Here is a 22,449-nt window from a genome sequence, read left to right as displayed (position 1 = left end):
TATAAATCATACATTTCTTCAAATTTGGTCCTGCACACTAAAATTACTATTAATTATATAATGTGTGGATAAATAGGAAACAAAATAGAAAATATTTAAAAGAAAAATATTTGTTAGTTACTAAATACATGAATTTGTTACTTTGGTTTTCAAAATAATTCATGTGTTGAATTATCTTAGTAAGATCTTTCTGATAAACATTGCTATGCTTGAATATTTTTACCTGTCACACTTTTACCCAAATATTTTAAATGAAGATAGAATCATTTCATTTGGTCATTTATGCTTTATTCGATTAATTTTACCACCTGATCAATATTGTAAAAAGACTTAGAATACAAGGAATACTTACATTTCTGGAATCAACTGCTGCATACATTATATCCATCCATCCTTTGAATGTGGCCTATTAAGAAGGACATGCATGTTTTACCTTGGAGTAAAAATAATTTAGACCTGATGTTTAATAAATATTCTTACTGATACAATTTTCAAAAGGGAATATTTTTGAAAGACATTTCAAAACAAATTTTACACAGATTTTGGACCAAGACAGTATCTTAGTATGGTTTTTCATTTCTAGAACACATATGGAACAAAATGGCCATTTGATATATCCTCCCCCTTGATAACCAACTCACAAGCACTTTTCAATTCTTTAGAGTTTATGGTATCATGATATTTAAAGCAGTGTAAAAAGCAGTGTTAAAATTTGCTGGAGCACTTTTTAGGAAGTCTTAACAAATGCCAACACGTGTCAATAGCTCTATCAGCTGAATAATTACAACTTAGATTTAAGGATCATCTGCTAAAATTTATCTGCAGGGTGATCAAAGTGATTGAAAATTTAAGATTTCTCTTTATTGTAACAATGTAAGGATAGTACCGGGATACATAAAGGCGGGATTGCAACTATCCTTTTAAGAATTTTGGAGCAAAACATTTAGAAATACAATCCTTTTAAGAATTTTGGATCAAAACATTTAGAAATAACCCCCTATTCTATTTTCTTTCTGAAATTCTTGAAGATAGTAAGTTAATATGAATAAGAAATGTGAACAATAGTACAGCAGACACTTGGCACTCACAGGATGAAGGTATGATAGTCAGGCTAATAACTTACAGTAATTTGTTATTTGTCCTGGGGCATGAATTTTGAGTCCTGTGGGCCTAAAAGGATTATCCCTTAGCTAGTGAGGGAGGCTAGCAAAGCCTTTAGCATCTGTATCACAATATATCTTTGTTTGGATAACACTAACCCTTATGAAGTGGTGGATATCATGAGACAAAAGCTAAGCAAGGGTGTGGGTGACAGCAGTGAAAAGAAAGTAATGATTCCTAGCTAGAAAGTACAAGGCTTTTGTATATGAAAGAGAGATGTGTTAAATATGTCAGTGGCTTAGGTCAATGATAGAACAATTCCATTACACACTTAGTATAGAAACAGAAAAAAGTGATTCAAGGGACCATTTCAATGACTTACTAATCAATAGAGAGGTGATTCTATAAAAGCGAAACGTGAAGCAGTATTTTAGATGGTTTTTTTTTTTGGTGGCAGAATATATTTAATAGCTTTGTGCAGGACCATCACTATATTTTCAGAATTGCTTACATTTTAAAGGATTGCTTAAAATTTTTAATTTTTCTTTCCTCAAATTTATGGAGGAAGTGGTTGCTTTAGTGATATTTACAAGTATGGTCATTAGTTAAGGGTTAGAATAAGTGCCCAAATAAATATCATCACGTGTCGACAATTTTTAAAGGAAGCATTCTTGCCAGATTTTTTTAACTTTTATTTTTATTTGTCTTTAGAGACAGGGTCTCACTATGTTGCCTCCACTGGTCTAGATCTCCTGGCCTCAAGCAATCCTCCAGCTTTGGCCTCCCAAAAAGCTGGGATTACAGGCATGAGCCACCATGCCCCACCCATTCTTACCAGATTTAAAAAATCTCTGTTTTAATTGCATGAATATTATTCAGAGTAGGTCAAAAATGTTAAGAAGAGAAATAAGAATTTCCAACAAAAAGGTGGGAAGAATTTGTAAAGTAATCATAGTAGACACCTCTGGAAGAGCTGCAAAAGGGTTTTGACCAGTGTTGGTTTGTTTGCTTAGTTAGTCTTCTGGTTGAACAGTTGAAATCATAACCTTGGTGAGCAAAAATTGATTTCTGCCCTAAAGACACTGTAGAACCACAAGGGAAGAAAGAAATTGTAGTCTTTTTTTTTTTAAGCTGAGTTTTCAAATAATCTGGACTCTATTTTATTCCCTGCTTTGTTGTGGTGCTGCTGCAGCTAGAAGCAGAATCAAATGAAAATGTTTAAAGGGCCACCTTTTTTTATATAAATTATATTTTTCTTGGAAACCCAGTCTTAGAGACCCAATAGTGAAAACATTAATATTTAGGATAAAATAGACTTAAATAATGGTGCTGAAAGGTCATTTGAGATAAGACAACAGCTGCTTGTGCTTCATTTTTGTTTCTAGTTGCTTCCAGGTATTATTTCCATTTCACTATGGGGATCCAATTCTCTTCTTTTTTTTTTTTTTTTTTAAGATGGAGTTTCGCTCTTTGTTGCCCAGGCTGGAGTGCAGTGGCACCCACCACTATGCCAGGATCTAATTCTAAAACCTAAATGTCATTCCCCAAACTTTGATCCAAATATTAAAACTCAGTAGCAGTTAATCCCTACCAATTAATTACAATCCAATTAGGTGTATTAAGTGTATTTGTTTTGGAAGATGATCTATCTGTTAAGTGTATTCTGTTTTGGTAGCTGATCAGTGAAACAAGACTTATAATCACAATAAAAAATGGCAAAGTTACTGATTTATTAATTTACTTGTTTATATAGAAAGAAAGAGCAACATACAAACAAAGAAAATACAAGAAAAAAGACAGAGAGGTCTTTGTTTGGCCTGGTCACTACTGACTATATCTGCAGTCCTTACATGTAATAAAGTTTTCACCCATCTGGGCTCATAAACTTGTACTAACAAATTGAATTTTTTTGAATAGAAAGAAATATATACTTTTTCTTAGGAACTAAATAATAGATGTATGTCATTATTTTGTTATTATTCCAAACAATAAAAATATTCAGAGAAAATAGTGTTCACTTACAACTTGAAGCAAAGAGAGATACCCAAATCCTACATTATCAAAGTTTACTTTCACATTTTTCCATCGAGCAGTCTCATTTCTTTCTATTAGTTTTAGGCAATCAGTATGATTATTCACGTCTTCGATGTCAAACCTGTCACCAGTTGTGGTGTTAATACAGTGGTAGAATTTGCCAGCAAACAAATTTACGCCCATGATGCTGAAAATTAGCCAGAATATAAGACAAACCAGAAGCACATTCATGATGGATGGAATTGCTCCTAAAAGGGCATTCACAACCACCTAATACACAAATGGAAAAAAAGAAAAGTCAGAATTCTTATCTGTTAATAAAGAAAAAAAAATCCCCTAGTAATCTCTGGTCTTTCCATTTTTTTTTTCTATCAAGACTATTTATTCTAGGATATGTAAAAGCAAGGTTTAAAAAAAATCTTAAAATTCATTTTTTTCCTTAAGCAATACACTTAGGAAAACAACTATAGGCAATATAACCAAGAAATGAAACAAAAATGTTTTTTAAAAAAAGGGAGGGAGAAGCATTAAAAGGTTAAAGGAAAAGGAAAATCAGAGGAACTTGCTGCCAGATGAAGTCAGAATTGTGTTGTTTATCAGAAAAAAAGAAAAGTTAAAAAGCCTATACAGAAGTTTAACTCATTTTAAAAAGGCAATATATTAAAGAACAAAACTAAAACATTTGGACCTGAGTTGATTTGACCAATATATTTTTAAAATAACTTAAAAATTCAGATGATAAATATAAAAATATTATTAAATACCTAATATAATTGTCTTTAATTATTCATGCATTGCTATGACTAATAATTTTTGCATAAGAAGCAAGACAATTTGCATTATGTATTTCATTAGATCATCACATCGTTTATTTCAAGCTCCAGTCATGTCAGTTGTTTCATTTACTGAGTTTAATTCAAAAAACTTATTTCAAATGAAACATAATAGAAATCATTTCTTAGGAAAATAAGAAAAAGAGGGATGCCATACATAGTTCTCAAATCTGATGTGATCACATGAAGTTCTGTGTTCAATTATTATCTACTTTTTTTTTTTTTCTATAGAAGGATGTTTTCCCCCTCTTTACTTCTGGACCACTAGTTAAAAATCTGAGTGTTCATGTTTGGAAACAACATAGGGATGGCTTCCTTGCTTTCTCCTCCATACCTCCCACTGGAGCTGCACAGGAGTGGCCAAGAGGGAAGGTAAAAACAGACCCTAAAATGCTTATAAGGGACAGCTGCCTCAAACTTGGACATTAATAGCTAAGTTTAATTTCACCTATTTGCTTGTATTATTCTTGTCAGTCTGATCCAAAGGAAGTAGTTGTCAAAACATCTTCTATTTGCCATTTGATGCCAGTGTATTTTTAGAACAATTTTTTTTTAACTGCCTGTCTGAAAAAAAAAATACGTGAGCCAATTTCTTATACTTCTGAGCCCTGTTTAAAGTCTGTAAAGAACTCTAGGCCTTCTGGGGAACATAAAACAGTGTGATAAGTAGACCAGAGAAAATAAGAATACCAGTAATGACAAAGGTGGAGGGGATGAGTATGAAAAATTAATTTGGTTGAGTTATCCAGGCAGAACCAAATGATGTGGCCTATGCAACTACCAAGCTGACGTGTGACACTTTGCCTTATCTCATCTGACTGTCTGCATTAATACAATGGACTTCATAAATTCTCGTTTTATAATTTATTTTTAATTGGATAAATAGATTTCTTTCAGATTAGAGACTTGGAAATTGAAATCAAGTTACTATTTATTTCCCTTCTTTTCTGAATATTTTGTCCACTATCCAGATTACAATGCTGTTTCTAGTGTGTATAGAGTACTAATTAAAATATGTATTTTGCCTTCAACACCCAATTTAGAGTATGAGCAGAACACTGATTATCTATACCTATTTCTTGATTTTCTTTTCACATTACCTGTCTCACATTTTTTCTTCGAAACATTTCTCAGCTTTGTCACCTCTTTTCCATTCTCACAGTCACCACCTAGAACTGCCCTCTGTTATTTCATACTTGCGCTATCATCTGTCTCCTAACCTTCTCCTTCATTTAATCTATGTAAAATGAATTAATCTTCCCCAAGTCCCACTTGAAAGTTGTTTATTGGCTCTCTGGTAACTACCAAATATTTTTCTTACCTTGGTATTCACATCACTCCACAATCTATATTTCCAGTTTTAACTTCCCTGGTCATCTATACTTCATGCCACTTCAATTAATATAATAACCATGTGCTAATATAATTGCCAGATAATTGAGATGCCATTTACATTGAAATTCTTTGTCTAATAGCTCCTCTTCTGAAATACTCTTCCCCTCTCAAAGGCTTTAGTTCAAATAGCACTTCTTTCATGGAGCCTAACTTTGCCCCCCAATTTAGCCTCCTAAATAAAGAGGAATGTTTTCCCCTTTGAATTCAAGAATCAGAATTCTAGTACTGAACAGAACTGTACAGATAATTCAGTATTGTTTTCTCATTTGGCATATGAGAAAAATGAGGTTAAAACAAGTTAAGTTCAGAAAGTATCCTATAAATAGCATTTAGTGCTGTTTCCAGTCTACGTGGAAGAGTTGCTCCCACTTATCTGGTACCCATATTACTCTGTACTAGAGTTCAGTGTAATCCTGACAGATTGTAAGATTTCCTATAAATTTAAGATGCAAAACTATGTTCGTGAATCTTCCAGGGCCTTGAGTGTCTTGAATATAAGAACATACCAGAGAGCTTTGAATATAGAAATAAAATAATGGTTGACAAAAATGAATGGATTAATGAAGCAAAGTTTAGCTTAGTATTTATTGATCAAAGCATAATTTCTAAATGTTATTTCTGAATATGGGATGAGATAATTAAGTAACTGAGCACAGGGAGAAATTTGTGCTTAGGTAATATGTTTGAGAGGTTTACTTTGAAACTGGGGATTGATTTAGAGGTAAAACGAACTCTGTGGAATTTATGATGCAAGCATGTACTCTGTAGCAGTGCACTTCAGGATGTGATTTGCAAAGTTGGCATACATTTGGCCCAGATAAAAATTTTATTTTTTTTGTGAACATAAAGAACATTATCTTAGAAAACATCTGGCACGGTATTGGGGAGTTTATTATACAAAGCTATAGTCATATTTATGATGTATTAAATTAGACAATGAAAGATCATAGAAAAGATTGTCTTTTCCCAAGAGTTCCAAGCCATTCCTTGGTTCAGCAGAGAAGGAGGTGTATTAACTTTTTTCAGTCTCAATAAAGCTGCAGTAATTGGTTCTTATGGGGGGAAGAAAGTAGGCAGAATTAGTCTGAATAAATTGGAAAGAACAAATTGAACTTTCAGGCTACATGAAAGGAGATGTCTGAGAAAGGAACTATCTTAATGAATTAATACTGTACTAGAGGTTGTTTCTTCTCAGAAGCTTTTTTTCAAAACAAACATCATCAAATAAAGTTTCTCTACTCTAGCACAACCAATTCTATTTCTGGTTCATTACCTGCATTTTTAAAAATAAGTCTACGCTAAATGAAGGATTGATAATTAATATGCAAATTCACATTAGAAATTTTCATACATGCAAAAATGTCTTTTTATCTGAATTAATTACTTTGAACGTCAACATTCATGAATTCTAGTGCTTATCTAATAGAAATAAAGAAAATCTATGTGAATAAAAATAAAAGTGGGCAAAGTAGTAATCATCCGTTTTTAAGTATGAAGAAGAATAATAGAATCTTTCTTAAAAATCTAAAAAAATTATGTTGTGGGTTTTAAGACAATTATTTTTGTAAGCTATGACATATTGGTGATCCAAACAAAAATTCTGACTTTTTCTGTCTCTCAAATATAAAAACTTTTCTTCTTGTATAATATACTTAAACTTTAAGAATAAATAAAATGTAGAGTTATGTTTATGTATGTTTTCACTGTGATATCTTTTAAAATCCTAGAAAGTTAGTTGGGAGTTACTTATTCTAAGAAGTGAGTTTATGCCTTAAATTTTATCTTAATACTCATGATAAGATGTTTTTGTTTTATTTCTAGGTATGTATTCTATTCTGCATAATTCAAATAAGTGGATTCTTTTATACTAACTTTTTGTTTACAACACAAGTCACATGTGCTTATTCAACTATTTCTTAATATATTTTTGCCTTGTTAACAATTTGAAAATAACCCCATATGAACTTACACAATAAAAAATGAGAATGGTCACAATCAATACCAGTCTTATGAAACCTGAAATATTGCACCCTAGTATCTGCTCATACATATCAATAATCAACTGATGGTATCTAACTGCTAACTTTCAGGACCCAGAACAATGTACTAAACGGCAGGGGCTGTATGCCTCAAACAATATCATAAGCTTAACAAGTTAAATTGTTTTTTCACATAATCATTCTACACCAGGGTCCCCCGCCCTCACCAATCCAGTAATCTCCCCAAAAAAGGATAACTCCATATACACATAACTAAATCATATTCAACGAAACTTAATAAAGATATCAACCATAGGGGTTAAAATCCACAGAGGGTAAATTCAAAGGTTTTTTTTTTTTTTTTCAAATGAAATTTAAGACAATTGAAAAGAGGGGATTAGGATGTAAATACTGTATTTTCCCTACTGTAGTGCAATAATAGTACCCTTCCCAATCCCTCCCTCACCCCACTACACATAAGTCACAGTGCAAGGATTAAAGGTAGCAAAAGGGGTAATACAGTACCCATAATAAAGGGCTCAGGGGAGGAACCAGCGCTCCACCCCATCCAAGTTGGAGCAAGATTATCCTATACAAAATAGAAATATATAGTTTGTTATTAGTTAGAAATCTGATATGACAGAACATTTGGTGTTACTTTTTGTTCATGATGCTCTCCGTCTGTTTCCCTATCCATTAAGACTTGAGTTCTTTTGAAAAAGAAGGTATTTAAGATTTCCTAGGTTAGGAAATTAAAAATAACAAATTTAAACACAAATTTTATTTTACCCTAGATATTCACGACATCAATTCACTCAGTTTAATTTTACAAGTTGAAAAATTTGGACTGGAAATTTGAAATACAATAAATGTTTAAAAGCTGTCAGCCAGAAATATGCATAAAACATGCAAAACACAAAGTGCAACGTGATGATAATTTATTCATTACTTTCTAACTTCTTATCAAGCACTGTACAACATGCTTTATTCAGTAATGTTGCATAAAAGCACATGCTTTGAAAAAGTAACAGAACAACAAAAATAAAATGAGTGCCTGAGTTATGCTTTGACGCAGCTATTGTGATTTTATGCTGCTAGGGCAAAGAATTAAATGAGAGTTTCTGAGTATGTTCGAATCTCACTTCCCAATCATAATCATCATTCTTATATCCAATCTCACCATCATTCGTGATTATATTTTTACAAAATAAAATACCCAAACACTAGAAGTATAAAAAATAGAATCAATTATAAGGTTATTTTGACTCTACAATGCCAAACACGTATTGAAGAGATTAGTCATTTTAGTGCTGTGTGTATGCTGTCATTATGAGGAATAGAGCCATATTCATAAATCTGACCATTTAAATTATTAGTTTTATCACTATCAGCATTTATAAGGATTTTATGTCTAAAACTCCAAGTTTCAAAAACTAACCTCTTTTAATATAAAAGGCATTATTGATTAATAATTATAGATATGGTTATTTCTGAGAAAATTAAAAGTATACCCACAAGATCAACTTTTTTATAGAAATGAAGTGTAATGTATGGAAATATCTGAGCACTTGACCAATGAATTTAATAAACTTTCAAATGGTCAAATGTAAAAGGTTTATAATATTTTCAAATGTTTATCATTGTTCAGATTTCACAAGCCATATAAAATATATTATTTTGATTCAGGCAACATGTTTTCAAGTAGAATGTACAGATATGACATTTTTTCTCCAGAACTGAAACTGCCAGTCTGAAACAAAGTGACATTTAATTGGAAAATGGACTTAATTTTTATATACCCCAGAGAGAATTTCTGATAACATTTTGGTGAAAATTTGAGGCTGTCTGTGAGAAATAAAAGAGGACTACTTGTATTATATTGTTCTGAGTTGTTGATAATGAGGACAAAGTTTTCATATATGTTAGGGAAATCGAAGACAAGTCCTACGTTCTTACAAAGTGACATTTATAATAAGACTTGAGAAGAGAACATAAGGCTATAAACAATCTACAAAGTGTGAATGGAAGTCTACAATACAGCTTAGTTTCCATAAAAGTAACTAAACCTTAGGAGGTGAAAGAACAATGTTTTTCTATTGGAATCACGCAATTCAGTGTTTTGTTTTGATAGTAATTTTTTTTAAAAGCAGAACTAATTTTTTATATTATACATCTATAAACTAATGCTTCATGCTTTAAAAAAAGGCATGGAAAATAACAAGTCAATAATGGCAAAATTTCTAATCTGTTATGAATGATGGAAAATGATTATTGGGTCTTTAAAAAGGATAAAATAACATTTTGTGTGACTCTGACCAATAAGATGCAAGTTAAGGTTAATTTATAAATTACCTATAGTAATGAGTCAAAATTATATTTTCTGTTCATTATAAGTGTTTTACTTTATTGTTATAAAAATGATATGGATTTGTATGTAATCTTTAAGTTAGTATTACTACTTTTATAAATTCAGTCAACACTTAATATATAACCATCTAACCTTGAATATATTCAAATAATGCAAACTTTGGCATTATACAGACAAAAAGTTTTAACAACTCCTTTCATTTTTTTCTTAACACTCATACTGAGGCACATGTGTGATTCACATTATTTTCAGGAAAACTCGTTAAGTACAGTATATCATCACAAAGAATAAGTACCTGATATAGAATTTACTTTAGATTACTATTATATCATTACACATAGTACTTTAATAATGCATCTGCTTTTTTTTGTATATAGATTTGTAAGGAAACTCCCAAGATGGATTAGGAAATAAAGTCATTTAAATAAGCACAGCAGATAAATGATATTGTATCATTTCAAGAGAGGCCTATTTCTCTTGCATATCACCTAGAAGTAAATATGCAACAGATAAGACAATAAAGTAGCAGTTTTGCAAGAATTTGCCATTCCTTTTGCATGCATAGATTTTCCTTTTTCTAAATTTAATTTAGTTTAATTTTGGCTATACGCAATACCGCAGGTTCTTTCATTTTTCTTACCCTCATCCCTTCAAATCGAGATAAGGCTCTTAGAGGTCTCAGAGCTCTTAGTGTCCTGAGAGATTTGATGGCTCCAAGTTCTGAGTAACCCAAGGCATTTGCTGTTAAACTGACCAATGAAACCTGCACACACAAAAATAATAACAATTAATAAATAGAATCATCATTCAATGTGTAGTTGCTATATAATACAAGTATAATTTTTGCTTATAATTATTCAGAAGATAAATGTTCAGACATTTTCAGTAAACCTTTAAAAAATTAAATATTTTCAGTTTGATGTAAAGGATGTAATTTTTAGGACATTAATTAAAAGCTAGTTGAAAAAAATCCTTAAATGTCACATAATTTATCAACTGAATAATTAGAAAAAAAAGCAAAGTAAAAATTAGTAAAATAAAAGAAGAAATCAAGCTGGAAAAAATTCATTGGCTATTCTTCCTTTATTTTATTAAGTTGCTGTTGAATTTAAGGCGTTTCCTGTAGCTAGTTATAAAATACAAAAAATGCTGTTGTACTAAAAAAAGCAAGAAGTTTCTACCGTGCATCAGTATATTCAATTAATCATAATTGGTATTCTCAGAAATTAATGAACTACATCAGTTTTGAAGGTGATATTTTGTCTTGGTAATACCTTGCATTTTCACTTGTTTATTTTTACATAAGTAACTTAGAAAGAAATTCCATTACAAAACTTCCTCAAAATTTTTTATACTGATTTATGGCTTCTGCCATGATATCTGGCCCCAAAGGGCCAATGAATATTTACCAAATATACACAGCAATAAATGTACTTCATTTGTATTCATTTGTAGGTAATATACATGACTAAAGGAAAAATCTTATGTATCTAATTCTCTAAATAAGGAATTTACCAAAACTTTGTATTCAAGGAAGATTACAATTTATTTGGTTATAAAGAGGCTAGTATTGGACAATTCCACATATACTGGACACTATTTTTGTAAACTTTTCTTTTTTAAAATGTATTAATTGTATCATATTTAATATACTTCTTACATTATTTGAGATGTGCTGTAATTAGTCTTTTTATAGAGTGCTATACTGATCTTCATTAAAGAATTAGAACATTGAAAATAAACAAAATTCTCTATAAAATTATTTTCTTAAAATGTTTCAAAAATGACACTAAAAAACTTCCACCAAAAAGCTGATGTGTAATAAACATAATAGAAAAAACAAGCCTCAGGAAGTTTTAAAGGGTTAAATTACATTTAGATTTAAATTATAATGTAAACAATTCTGAAATTGAAATATAATGTAACTTCTAATGCTTGAAAACTCAATATTAGAAACTTTCTCCCTTATTGATGTGATAAAGCAATTCTTCCTTTGAGATTTCTCTCAATTGGCTCATTTCACAGTAACATTGTTAAGTTTTTCAAATAGCTTAGCTTTGCATTTGTTCAGGTTCAAGGAGATACAATGCATGCATGATTCTTAGCTCAGGAAACACCTTCCACAAGAAACCCTCATAGTCTTGCTGGTTTAATGTCTTTTTGGGGTAAAATTACTCAATATGAAGTCAGGATAGTTTTGCTATGGCTTTCTAAAGCTGAAATTTTGCCAAGTTGATAATAGAAAACATGATGCTTAACTTTAACACATCTTGAAGTCAGTCACTTGTTTTCAGTAAATGCAGTATTAATCACTGGGGATACAAATTCTATAAAGTGCTGTTTGGGCTTGCCGTAAATCTAGTTTACATTCTAGGAAAACTTTCACTGCTGCATAAAGTAGACTTGTCTTTCCCTACACTCTGCATACCTTACTCCCTATAATGAAGTCATAATCCATATAATCTACTATTTAAATCTACTCTTTAAAAAGTTTGAGCAGATCAAAGAGAACTTTTTTAAATGACTGTAGCACCCAACAGCATCACTGTTTTTATTGAGTGCCTTTAATACTGTACAAGTTTGGAGTCAAGAGTTTGGGGCCAAGGAACTAACTCAGTGGCACAAAATCAACAAGAGATGGTCCTGGGATACAAACTTGAGTCTGTCTGACTCACAACATAAAGGATTTAAGCAACATACCTTTTAAGTTCCCTATTTCACTACTTTCACTACAAACTGCTGATGTGTTGTTTTTTCTTTAGCTTTCTTAGGTAACTAGAGAACCACCATAGATTCCATCCCCCAATGCTATTTTAAATCAGAATTAAATTAGCCCTTGTTTCCAGAAATGACACTCTCATTGAGTATATGTGTTTAGTGGTTATTATAGTCTGTCAACATAACATAGTGGTCTGAGACTCACTATTGTAGAATTTGAATATAAATAAGACAAGCTACCTTGAACAGAGACAAAAATATGAATGATACCTACATCAACAATTAAGAAGTCCAGCCAACACCAGGCATTGGTGAAATATGTTTGATAGCCATATGCCACCCATTTTAGAAGCATTTCCAGAATGAAAATGTAAGTGAAAACCTTGTCAGCATATTCCAACATCGTCTTAATCGTCTTTCGCTGATCAATATATATATCTTCAAATGCCTATAAAGAAAATATTACACATTATTAGCTTTCAAAAATAATTATACTCTATAAGCTATTTTAAAAATCTAATCATATATGCATATGACATTTCATTGGAATAGGAGGGCAGAGAAACAGTAATTACTGTTACTTTTTTTTTTCCTCTCAAAGGTCTTTTACTTATTTAGTCAGGGGAAAGACTATTGGTGGAAGAAAAAGAAAAGTATGATTCTAATGAATTAATTTGACTTAGTCAGCAAATAGTTCTTGATGTTGTATCCTGATGTGGCCATCCCAACTTGAAGTTATATATTCCTTTTGTTTCATTTATTTTGCTTCCTTCTGTTGGCTTTTTTTTTTTTTTTTTTGCTATAGAAAGGAGGTTGAAGAAATAATGAAAGCTTATGCTTTTGTAAAGCAGAAATTGTGATTGATCTTCGCAGTCTCCAATTTGACTAAATAGTTGGGTTCATCTGCTTTTTTGTTGTTGTTTGTTATTTTTTAATAGTTTGTTTCTCAACAGACATACAGCGTGACAATGATTAAATGAAATTACTTTTCATTTAGATTCTAATATATATTCTTCTATTATATAGAAGTGAAACCTCTTGATGTTTCACTTCTAAGTATGCATTCATTTCAACGGTGAAAGACTTCTAAAGTAGCATGTAGAAAATATTTCTTTCTTCAGAAAAATTACAGGTAAATATATGCCTGTGTTAGAATTATAAAAAGTTAAAGACACTTGTAACACAGTTGCATTTCAATCAGGCAAACTCTGTTTTTCTCTCTCTCTCTGTCTCTCTCTCTTTCTATCTATGGTATTTCCTTTGTGTTAGTGTTTCCTAAAATGCTATCTGTATGTTTTATTTATATTTTTATAAATAATTTTCCTATAAAAATAAATTGATTCTGATGAAGTGAACACCTTGTTATAAAGATAAACCCATCCTTAAATGAATCTCTTGGGCATGCTGCCCAATATTTATTGTTACCAACTTTCATTATTTCCTGAGTAGCACAAAAATAGTGAGCACACAATTGGAAAAAGACAGAGAAGTGGTCCCTAAGGACTTACTACTGTCCATCAAGAGATCATAATAATAAATACCATTTAGAAATAAAATTCGTAAGAACTCAGAGAATATATATTTCCTATCTCAGGACTTCCAATAACTTTTTTTTTATTAAACAATGAGTAATTGAATATTCACATCCTTTGGTGTTAATGAATAAGCTGAAGGGCTACGCTTTCTGGGCTATTTAATAATAAGCAAAAATTAATGATTCACTTCTTAAAATTATATTTACATACATAGTAAAAGTAAATCCATAAATATAGAGTTATAGAGTAAATCTATAGTCTAGAAGATACAAGGTGGGATAATTAAAAATGCATTGGATACTAAGACAATGAAACAGGATTAATAAGTCATCAGTATTAGAATGTTCTAAAAATTAGTGCTGTATCACCTTTTCTTAATCTCACTCACCAGAGCACCACTACTAAGGAGAATCATGAAAACAATGAAGGTCTCAAACCAGTTATGTTCAACTATTCGGAAACACGTCCTTCTCAGGTTCCACCATTGTTTTCCTCTGCCTTCTTCCACGTTGATTTGACAACACTTGAATCTTTGTACACAGCCTGCAGAAATAGTGTTGAAATAAAAGTAGATAAAATATCTCTGCTTCCATGATATCCTTTAGCAATGTCCTTGTCTTTTTATTACTATGCCCATCTCTGTCTTGCTAGGATAGCTCTCTAAGCCTAGAGTAGTAAGAGCACATTCATCAGCTGTGTGAAGTTGTGGAAACATTCAGCCTCTTTAAATGGTGCCCTAGTGGACAGTATTTGCTTTGTCTGCCTCACAGCGTTATTGTCCATGAGAAACTTTGTAAATTACAAATAAATGTGAGGTAGCTTTTCCTTGTACCATATCAGCCTGTTGCACTCTGTTGAAGTCACTCCAGAAAAGAACTTTAAATTGGACATTAATAATGATAAGCAGAAAACTTCCCTTTTATAAAGGATATAGAGTAAAAATGTAGATCTCTTCCAACAATGCTGCATTTGTTACCATTTAGGATTTTTTGTGATGTGCCTAGAAGGGCTTATGTAGTTTGCATAATTAATTTAGTTCACTATAATCTAATTTGTATGGTTTGGCTTTGACTTGTCATTGCCTTCCTCACACATTGCTTTCACTTAGTCTAAATGAAATCAACAAGTACTTCTGAGTACCATTGTAAGCACAAAGGCACTTAGGTACACACACAAAAAGGCACAGAACATGTACCTTACTCCCAAGAACCTTACCAAAAAAAATCTGGTTTTCAAAAAAAAAAAAAAAAGAAAGATATAAATACAGGATCCCTGCTCCAAGGCAGAAAAAAAAAAAAGGAGGGAAAGATAGTTTGAAGAAAAAGGAGAAAGGGAATGAATGGAGAAAAGGAGGAAGAAAAGAAGGGAAGGAGGAAAGGAGTGAAGGAACGGAGGAAAAGAAGAGAAAAAAGATAGTAAAGCAACATATAACAGTTCAAAAAGAGAAAGTTTTTGTAGGATAATAAATGTTATCAGGTAAATTAAATGGAAATATTTGTTACAGCCATTCAGAGGAACAAGTTGCTGTTCCACCATGGTCAGATGAGGGTAGTTTTGAAAAGGACATTAAGTGATAAGCATGATTTGTATAGGGAATAGAAGAAGACTGAAGGTATACTAGGCCTATCAAAAAAACATCAAATAGAAAGTATGCATATTTCCAAACCTCAAACTCCCAGGGATATCAGACCACAGGAAATATTAGTTGTAGGAAAAACATATCTCTTCTATCTATTGCCCATACTGCACCAGGCTCAACTAGTGACTGTTTAGGTGTAGAGTTTTAGGGCAGTATTCCGCATTTCATCCAACAATTATTGGAAACTGATGTTTTCATTAAAGAAACACAATTTAGCACTAGCAATCCATTTAGTTTTAGCAGTCAGAAAGTTACTTTTAAGGCAAATTCTGTGTAGGATCATTTTCACTAGTGTCTAAGATGCCACCTTATTGTGAAATCACTACTTAATTTAAAAATATAAGTTAGAAGTTTTGATGGTATTAAAATATTTTTCCTCCATGTTCTTAATCTCTTCCACATATTGGGCAGATATAATCAAAGCACAACACTAGACTTTAAGTTTTTTTTGTCTGTCAACATATTAGAGGTAATTGAATTATATCTATTAGAAAGTGCCGTTTTATTATATGTGGTTTATTTTAGCTGACCAACAGCTAAACAAGCTGCACTCCAAATGAAAGATTAACATTAGGATTCTTTTCTTTACCTTCAGTGAAACAAGCTTCCGGTTCAAGGGTTTCTTCAGGTTCCACTACAGGCTGTTCTTCTGCAGGTGCGCCAATGTCCACAGTGCTACCTTCTGATGAGCTACTGCTTTCATTCAGTTTCTGTAAGTGAGATGGACATAGAAAGTAAAGTCCTTTAATTTTGGTAATAAGTTGCCTGCCAGGAAAGGATTATCACTATGAATTTGTTTTTTATTCTTCTTGAGGTAGAGATATTTTTAGAGAAAAAGAGAGATTGAATAAGAGGAAGAAATAAGAAAATCATTGTCTATGCTAACTCTTTTTACCATAATTCACAATGTAAGCATGAAATCAGATTGCTATGTTATGAGGTTACAAAAGGCCATCAGCCACATGTACTGAGCAAAACACTGCCCTGTGGATTAGAGAAGCAGGGGACAGAGGGAAGAGAAGAGGGAGGAAGAGAAAGGGAAAAGGAACAGGAGAGTAAGGGAAAAGGAGCAGGAGAGAAAGAGAAACCTTACCTTAGAAGAAAATAATGTCGTTAGATTATTCTGCAGTTTAAAGTTTGACTTTACATATTTCTTTAACAATGTCTTACCTGTGTGTGCAAATACTACCTGTTGTTTTCACTCATGTTACTAAGATTCATGGTTAAGGTGTTCAGAGTTATTTACTATAAATGTGCTCATTTGGAGAGAAATTTTTATAAAATATGTTAAAAATTACATCAATAAACAACCTTAGAGATGTTCAATAGACATCTTCAGTTTCTTGCAAATATTTTAGAGCCTGAAGTGTTGTAAAATGAGATAAATAGTGTGTGGGAAAATTCAGTTTCCTCTGACAAATCACGTTTATGTTGATATGCCATGTGAAGCTGAAAGAACAAAATCTAGTTAAACAACAACAACAATAACAATATCCTTCATATTTTGACAATAGTGATGGGATACACATTTCTCTTTCTAGAGTTCTCAGAAGACAAAGATGGCAGAGATAATAGAAAATATTAACTTACATATTAAGATAGGAAAAACTCATGACGCTCTTTCTGAAGACCAGCAAACTGGCTTATAAGTTTTTGGCAAGTGTAATTAATTCATTAATTTATTCAACTAATATTTTTTGAACACCAACAGTATGCTACCAGCTGAGTATTTACTGATAACTGAAATATCTATTATCCTTATTAGAGTATCAAATCTAGTACAGTATTTTCCAAACTTTAGGCTTATGTAGACCCGACAATAGGCATTCAAGTGCACACAGCAACAAGCCATTCAACCCGTTATTGCAATATTGTAAATAGTAAAAATTAAACACAATATTAAAATTGTTAATATGAATTTCACATACATAGGAGAGTGTTGATATTTCAGAAAAAGTTTCACCAAAATATTTGTATTTGCTTGAAGAAGGATAGCTTATATGTCTGGGTCCATATCTAGTTGCCTTCTTTCCTTTCCTTTTAATTTCTTAAAATAGAAAAACTTACCTGACAATCACAGAAAATTAGGACATATAATCGCATGTAGCTCTGTCATAGCTCTGTGAATTTAGGTTGAAGATGATCTTTGAAATTACAAAATATTTCTCACTGAAGACTAATTTCAACATTCTAACACATATTAAGTAGGCCTGCATACTATACTCAGAAGCTGAAAAGTTGATTGTTCAACATGATAGACAGTAGTAAATAGATTATAATCTACTTTTGGGTTGCATTTAGCTTTGACTATCTTTGTGTTCTGTTCTAGCATTTGCACTGAATTAAAAACATCCAGGAATAAGTCATTGGTTTCTTCCTCTGACAAACGAAGAGAATCACCTAGTGGCAGGCGTTAGTCACATTCTCAATCAAACTACTCATAACATCACATGATCTTCTGAAGAAATTCTCAAGTCTTATCCTCAGCATTACACAGATTCATCATTTGGCCATAAAGTGATAGGCCTAGGCTGAGACTTGTCACTTCAACAAGTGCCTTCATATTTTAAAAATGACCTTGATTGGCACTATCCGGGACATAATGAAATTCATTACATATTTTATAAAAACCATGTGAGCAACATTTCATCACCCATTGTTCTTCACCGTAGAAAAGCAAATGCCCATTCTTCATGAAACAATTAGAGAATGGGATTTGAGAATTTTAACAGTTTTCACCAAAATTAATTAAGAACTAGAAAGGATATTATTTCCTGTGAATAAATTTGTGTGGAGAGGCATCCAGGTACAAAGAATTATAATAGCAAATCTACCTTTATATATATATAACTGTTATCTGCTAGGTCTGATCCTCACATAGTTTTCCAGTCTATATCAAGACTCACAAAATAATAGAATATTAGCATAAAAATCTACTCTTCATCAGTATAGGTTGTCAGTAATAAGCAGAACAAAAAGTTGCTGAGTAATTAATCTTCATGTAAGTGCCACATGTAAATGACTGATTCTTTGCACGTAAGTGTTTTATCCAACTGTAAGGTGAATTAGATCCTGGCATGAATATGTACATAAAAATTGTTCTTCCTTGATTACAAGTAATATCATGCAATAACAATTTCATGCAATTGTTATTGCATGATATTAAAGTATACTGATACACTGATAATAAAGTATTGCCAATAACTAGTTTTGCTTTTTTGCCAACCATATTTGTTTTCTTATGAGGAATACTACTTTTAATGATACGTCTGAGGCATTTATTTTTATTCTGCCTTTAAGTGAAACCACTTACTCATTTTATGAATTACAGCATTGTTTTTTACTTTTTCTAAGACAAAGACTTATCTGACTTACCTAAGTTGTGACTATTTTCTGTGAAAATTACAAGAACCCAAAAGAGCTTATGTTGCTTTTTGACACATTTTCAAAATGGCATTCTCTGAAGAAGACAAATAGATCAACAGTTCAATAAGTTTTATTATTCAGATATTCATCTTATATTTCATATTTAGACATTTATTTTTAGGATGCTCACCTAAGATGGTCACTCTTACAGAATTACTTTTTAAAAATACATGTAGACTTATAGTTTTTCTGATGTTTTTGCATTAGAGTCTCAATTCACAAAAACACCTGAATTTTAAGTTTATATATTTCCATTCCTATTGTATCCCTTTGAGTTACTCAACCAAGACAGTGTAATGATGATGTAACACAATACGAGAATAACATCAAAATGGAAAATTGAACAATATAAGAGTTGGCATGCAATTGGACATACACGAACTCTACCCTGTCTACTAAATGTTAGGAAAGTAAAACTTACTGCTAATTTTAAGTACCTGAGCAAGTGCTTGTAAGTACTCATAGTACATTGGTAACTCTTGAAGAATGTAGTGGGTATTAATAACATTATAAGATTGTATGAACTGTATAATTGTATGAACATTACAAGATAATATGAACTCTAAATTAGCTTATATTTAAAATATGTTAAATGTTTCTGAATAACTTTGCTATTTCATGAGGACTACTTTATAAACAAACTGGGACCATGGGTGGGCTGTAGATCCAGGAATTGGTGAATAGTGTTACTTCTCCAAATTGTAAAACATTAATGGCAAGGCCAAAGATAGTCACAATGGATGGATACAATATAGTTCTAAGTGTGCTTTCTTTTTTTAATGCATAGAGCTTGGAGTCACTCCATATTTCAGAAATTTTAAGGTGATTTAAAAGATGATCAAATGCCCTTATTAACATTCCATTGGAATATTTGCACTTGGAAAGTTCGCAGGTCTAGACAAGTGATCTTCTACGTGTTTACAAATTAATTTTAAAACTTTTTAAAGCAATATAAGTATATTCTACAGTCTGTCTGAACTACTGTAGGAAAGTGGAGGTGTGCCTAATAATACTCAAATTTAGTATGCTCTCAATCTAAGTAATGACTTTTTAAACAATCTTAAACATACTTCTTTAACCAAATTCCTGATTCTGCAATGTCACTCTTTCAGCACCCAGACTCAAATTTTTTTGTTTACTTGTACTTATTTCAAACATTGGCAGTGATCAAAAGTCAGTTTTCCTTATTTTATCTCTGAAATAACTATTTTCTCAGCCAGATTCCAAATTCCTATGAAATTTCTATTTACTCTTGTTACCTTTTCTTTGTTTAACTATAAATAAAAATGGCCATCCTCATTCTAGCCTCATGTAACTTAGACCTTTGTGGTCCACAAAGCTTAGTGTATGTATGGTGAATGACTAACAAACATTTGGTGAATGAATGAATAGATGAATACCTCTGTTTCAGATATTAATGATGGATGAAGTTTTTGTTTTCAACCTAGAGTTCCAACCAAATCTCCCAAATTTGTCTTTCACAGATAGAAGCTGTATGTTAATCAAGGTGAACTTCTTTTTTTTTTGTTTTTGAGACGGAGTCTCGCTCTGTTGTCCAGGCTGGAGTGCAGGGGCGTGATCTTGGCTCACTGCAAGCTCCGTCTCCCGGGTTCATGCCATTCTCCTGCCTCAGCCTCCCAAGTAGCTGGGACTACAGGCGCCCGCCACCATTCCCGGCTAATTTTTTGTATTTTTAGTAGAGACAGGGTTTTGCTGTGTTAGCCAGGGTGGTCTCGATCTCCTGATCTTGTGATCTACCCGTCTAGGCCTCCCAAAGTGCTGGGATTACAGGCGTGAGCCACCGCGCCCGGCCCAAGGTGAACTTCTTAATGTTCTCTGACTTTTTCTCATAGTGATTTTTCCTCCCATCATTGTGGAAGAGTAATAATTGCTCTCTTATTTAAACCCCTTTCAACACTTTACAGGCACTACTTTGGGCACATATTGCTTTTTTATTATAACTTCTCTTCATTCTAATGGACTTACGAATTAATGACACTTGCAGTTTTCTCAGTAAAATACAATAACTGATGACCTTGATGTGCAAAAATTGCTCAGGTAGTTGGTTACTGCCTAGGATATCTGCACATTTCTATTTTCACCAGCTGAATGGTATGCTTATCAAGAATAAGTTATGTTTATTTTCAAATCAATTTACACTATTCGAAAATACTGTGTGTAATTTAATCTTGTAGAATTTGAAAAATGCATTTAAAAAGTGTTGTATTTATAAAAAAAAGTCAAAATCATTGAATAAATGTAATACAGGTAAATCCCCCACATGGATACATGTACATTAAAAAAACCATAAAATTAGGTGTGAATAATTACTTTTTAAACAGTTACAAATATAAATTTCTGGGAAGATACTAAATTCAGGTTGTTTTATATGATTCATTAAGATATTTGTCCTCTGGGGGGAAAAAAAACTAAACAGAAATAATAGATGATGAATTACAAGTGCAGCTCATGCTAAAGCATTGATGTAGCACTCCAAACAATGAACTCATGCTAGAACAAGGCACCTAAAGTGACATTTTTATAAATGTCATTTTTATTTTGTAAATAAATGGAGCAGTTGAATGTTTGGGATCCAGAGAAGTGTAGACATCTTCCAGGAACAATATATGATTAAAAATTAGATTTAAAAAATGGCATTCATATTTGGCTTAAGCTCTACTTCCCAAGTCAGCATTTTGCAAAGGGAGGCTGGTAAGCCACATCATGACTAACCCTTATGAGAGACCCTGATTCTCATTATAGTAAGAAGAATTTTCCCCTACTTTCAAATCATAATAACATCAGAAAAAGTGACATGTGACTATTAGAAAGATTAAACCATAAGCAATGGGGCTTATGTCAATGAATTACTCTAGATAAACTATGATAACCTGAGAGAAGTGTTACTGCTTTTTCTAGAAATTTATATATAATGTAAATAAATGAGCATTAGTGTAAGAAAGGAAAGAAAAACAAACAAAATAAAATAAGTTAACAAGTGACTGAACTAAACTGTTTTTAGCCAAAACATGGGGAACAACAAGAGTTTCGATTGGCATGTTAAATAAGGAATACGATACAGAAATTAAAATTAAATTAAACAAATAGTAAACCTTTTACATAGTCAATGATTAAAATAAATAAAAACATTAATATAAAAGTCACCCAGACCTTCTCAAAGATGATATTAACTTTATAAAACCAAGAAAGGCATTAAGCTTAAACACATAATTTGTATAAATTATTTCTAAAATGCTATATGCTTAGTCTTTAATTTACTTTAGAACTTGAGAAAGTATCATCTGCAGATGATAAATTGTACAGCTAAATTTCAATCAATAATTATACCAACATTCAGTATGTATGTTGCAATGAAAGGCATCTGTCCTACTAATATTACAGAAGAGGTGTTTCCAGCCAA

At 31.8% G+C, this 22,449-nt stretch overlaps 1 protein-coding gene across 6 annotated transcripts in view; it reads right to left on the bottom strand.

The window, feature by feature from the left end:
• SCN1A (sodium voltage-gated channel alpha subunit 1) overlaps positions 1–22,449 on the bottom strand; it is a 137,901-nt gene that overhangs the window by 10,487 nt on the left and 104,965 nt on the right. For all 6 annotated transcript variants that reach the window (XM_030795755.1, XM_012496538.2, XM_030795756.1 and 3 more), the window contains exons 18-23: positions 16,192–16,312; positions 14,352–14,506; positions 12,703–12,876; positions 10,351–10,473; positions 3,124–3,405; positions 353–406 (exon numbers count right to left, since the gene is read on the bottom strand). In XM_030795755.1, coding sequence (XP_030651615.1) covers positions 353–406; positions 3,124–3,405; positions 10,351–10,473; positions 12,703–12,876; positions 14,352–14,506; positions 16,192–16,312 — 909 coding nt within the window. The remainder of the gene's footprint in view (positions 1–352; positions 407–3,123; positions 3,406–10,350; positions 10,474–12,702; positions 12,877–14,351; positions 14,507–16,191; positions 16,313–22,449) is intronic.

This window comes from Nomascus leucogenys, chromosome 17 (genome assembly GCF_006542625.1).
Source record: "Nomascus leucogenys isolate Asia chromosome 17, Asia_NLE_v1, whole genome shotgun sequence".
Lineage (NCBI taxonomy): Eukaryota > Metazoa > Chordata > Mammalia > Primates > Hylobatidae > Nomascus > Nomascus leucogenys.
Note: the sequence above shows the minus strand (reverse complement) of the source record. Positions and strands in the feature narration are given on the sequence as shown.